Below are 1,818 nucleotides of genomic sequence, written 5' to 3'. Positions count from 1 at the left end.
TAACAACAGTATTTACAGAAAGCCTGTGTTACTGTTGAAAGTTTTCTCCTCGGCTTTTGCTGCTGGGTGGCGCGAAATGCATTCTGGGATACTTGGCTGTCTGAAGTCCACACAGTCCGGTCTGATGCAGACTCCATAATGTGGGCGGAGCCAGAACACATCCTGGCATTTCATTGGTCAGATGCGTACTTAGAATTGGGACCGCACTTGGTCTCAGACTGATGACGTTTCACAAGTCCGCAAGAACGCAAGTACGGACAAGAACGCACATTGAGACACGGCTAGTGTCCCGTGTAGATGATGTCACTGATCTAAGGCCTGTATCAGCCAATCACAGCGCAGCTCTCCTCCTCAGGACCAATAAGAGTCTGTGTGGGCCTGTGGGGCTCCGCCCCCTCCCAGCTGACTACCAACCGGCTGTGGAGACGCTGCCGGGCGTCATGCCGGTCGAGCCGGAGCAGGAAGTGACATCAGAGGAGGCTGATGATGTGTATCAGTCAGCTGAGCAGCTGGGGGCGGAGCTTGTGACTCTGTCTCTGCTGCCGGAGTCTCGGTGGACGAGTCTGCTGCACCTGGACGCCATCAAGGTGAGCAGCATTGCTGTTTGTGTGTCAGACAGGTGAGAGCTGCTGCTAACGTTCTGCTGTTTCAGAGGAGGAACAAACCTGCAGCGCCCCCTGCTGCTCCGCCCACCGCGCCCTTCTTCCTGCCAACGCTTCCTGGTCTCACGCCTCGATTCTCGTTGCCCGCGGCGACCGAAGCACAGGTAGATCCCTGACGATGTGGGCTTTGCTTTGCTGTGGTGGGCTCAGTGTCTAACGCCGCTGTGTTTCAGTCCAAGCTGCTGCCGATCGGGTCGCTGCTGCAGACGTCGGCGCTGGGTTTGGCTCTGGAGGCGGCTCAGCAGTCGGGATCCTGTGAGTCCAAACAGTGGTTCTGATCGCTGTAGAATGTTTCCTATGAAACAATGTGAAGTACCTTCATACCAGTTCTATAGATCTGTGATCTGATCACGGTCATTGATGAGTTCTGATCTGGAATCGATCGTCTCTGCAGTCGACCGTCCGCTGCGTCTCCTGAAGGATTGTGGGCCAGCGGCACTCTCAGTGGAGCTCACCTGTCTGACATCAGAGGGGGGCGGGGCCAGCAGCCTCCTTCTTGCCTTCATTCACATGATTGACAGCATGTTGGCCAGTGGGCGGGACTTTGACCTGGCTCACGCTTACCTGGCGCTTTTCCTGAAGGTCAGCCAACCAGAGAGCAGCGTGTTGTGTTTATTGTACAAAAATGTCTCCTGTTTGTTTACATCAGTGTTTGTTTTTCAGCTTCACCTGCGCTCGCTGTCGCAGGACGCCATCGCCATGGCAGCGCTGCTCCGCCTCTCAGACCGGCTGGAGGCAGGATGGGCGGAGCTACGAGCATCATTCGACCAATCACTGTGTCTGCTGTCATACATGAGGAGCGCAGTGCTGTGACACACACCACACACACACCACACACACACACACACACAGAGTTCAGTATTTTATTAAAGTTGTTGGTTTCTGATTCGTCGTCGTGTGTCTTCATGTGAGGCTGTCTGACTTTGATCTGATCAGTTTTTTGGTTAATAGCAGAAACAAACGTGACATCGCTGGCAGCAGGTCACATGACCTAATTTGGAGCTGTTGAAGAAATTTTACTCATAATCCTCATGTGAAGTTTGCTGTAGTGGGTGTTTATTAGTATTCCGGTATACGGTGGGCTCACCAACACAGAGCATGAGTCTGTGAAGGTGGACCGACCCTGAACATCTGCAGAGTCACACATTTATACTGT

The 1,818-nt window shown here is 53.4% G+C and overlaps 1 protein-coding gene across 1 annotated transcript in view; it reads left to right on the top strand.

Annotated features, from left to right (window-relative positions):
• wdr36 (WD repeat domain 36) overlaps positions 1–1,548 on the top strand; it is an 8,462-nt gene extending 6,914 nt beyond the window's left edge. The window contains exons 18-22 of the mRNA XM_008301423.1: positions 356–587; positions 653–766; positions 836–917; positions 1,057–1,244; positions 1,326–1,548. Of these exons, the coding sequence (XP_008299645.1) occupies positions 356–587; positions 653–766; positions 836–917; positions 1,057–1,244; positions 1,326–1,475 (766 nt within the window). The 3' untranslated portion in view covers positions 1,476–1,548. The remainder of the gene's footprint in view (positions 1–355; positions 588–652; positions 767–835; positions 918–1,056; positions 1,245–1,325) is intronic.
• Positions 1,549–1,818: the final 270 nt, after the last annotated feature.

The sequence above is a fragment of the Stegastes partitus genome, unplaced genomic scaffold, assembly GCF_000690725.1.
Source record: "Stegastes partitus isolate 25-593 unplaced genomic scaffold, Stegastes_partitus-1.0.2 Scaffold1670, whole genome shotgun sequence".
Classification (NCBI taxonomy): Eukaryota; Metazoa; Chordata; class Actinopteri; family Pomacentridae; genus Stegastes; species Stegastes partitus.
This window is presented reverse-complemented; position numbering and strand designations above follow the sequence as displayed.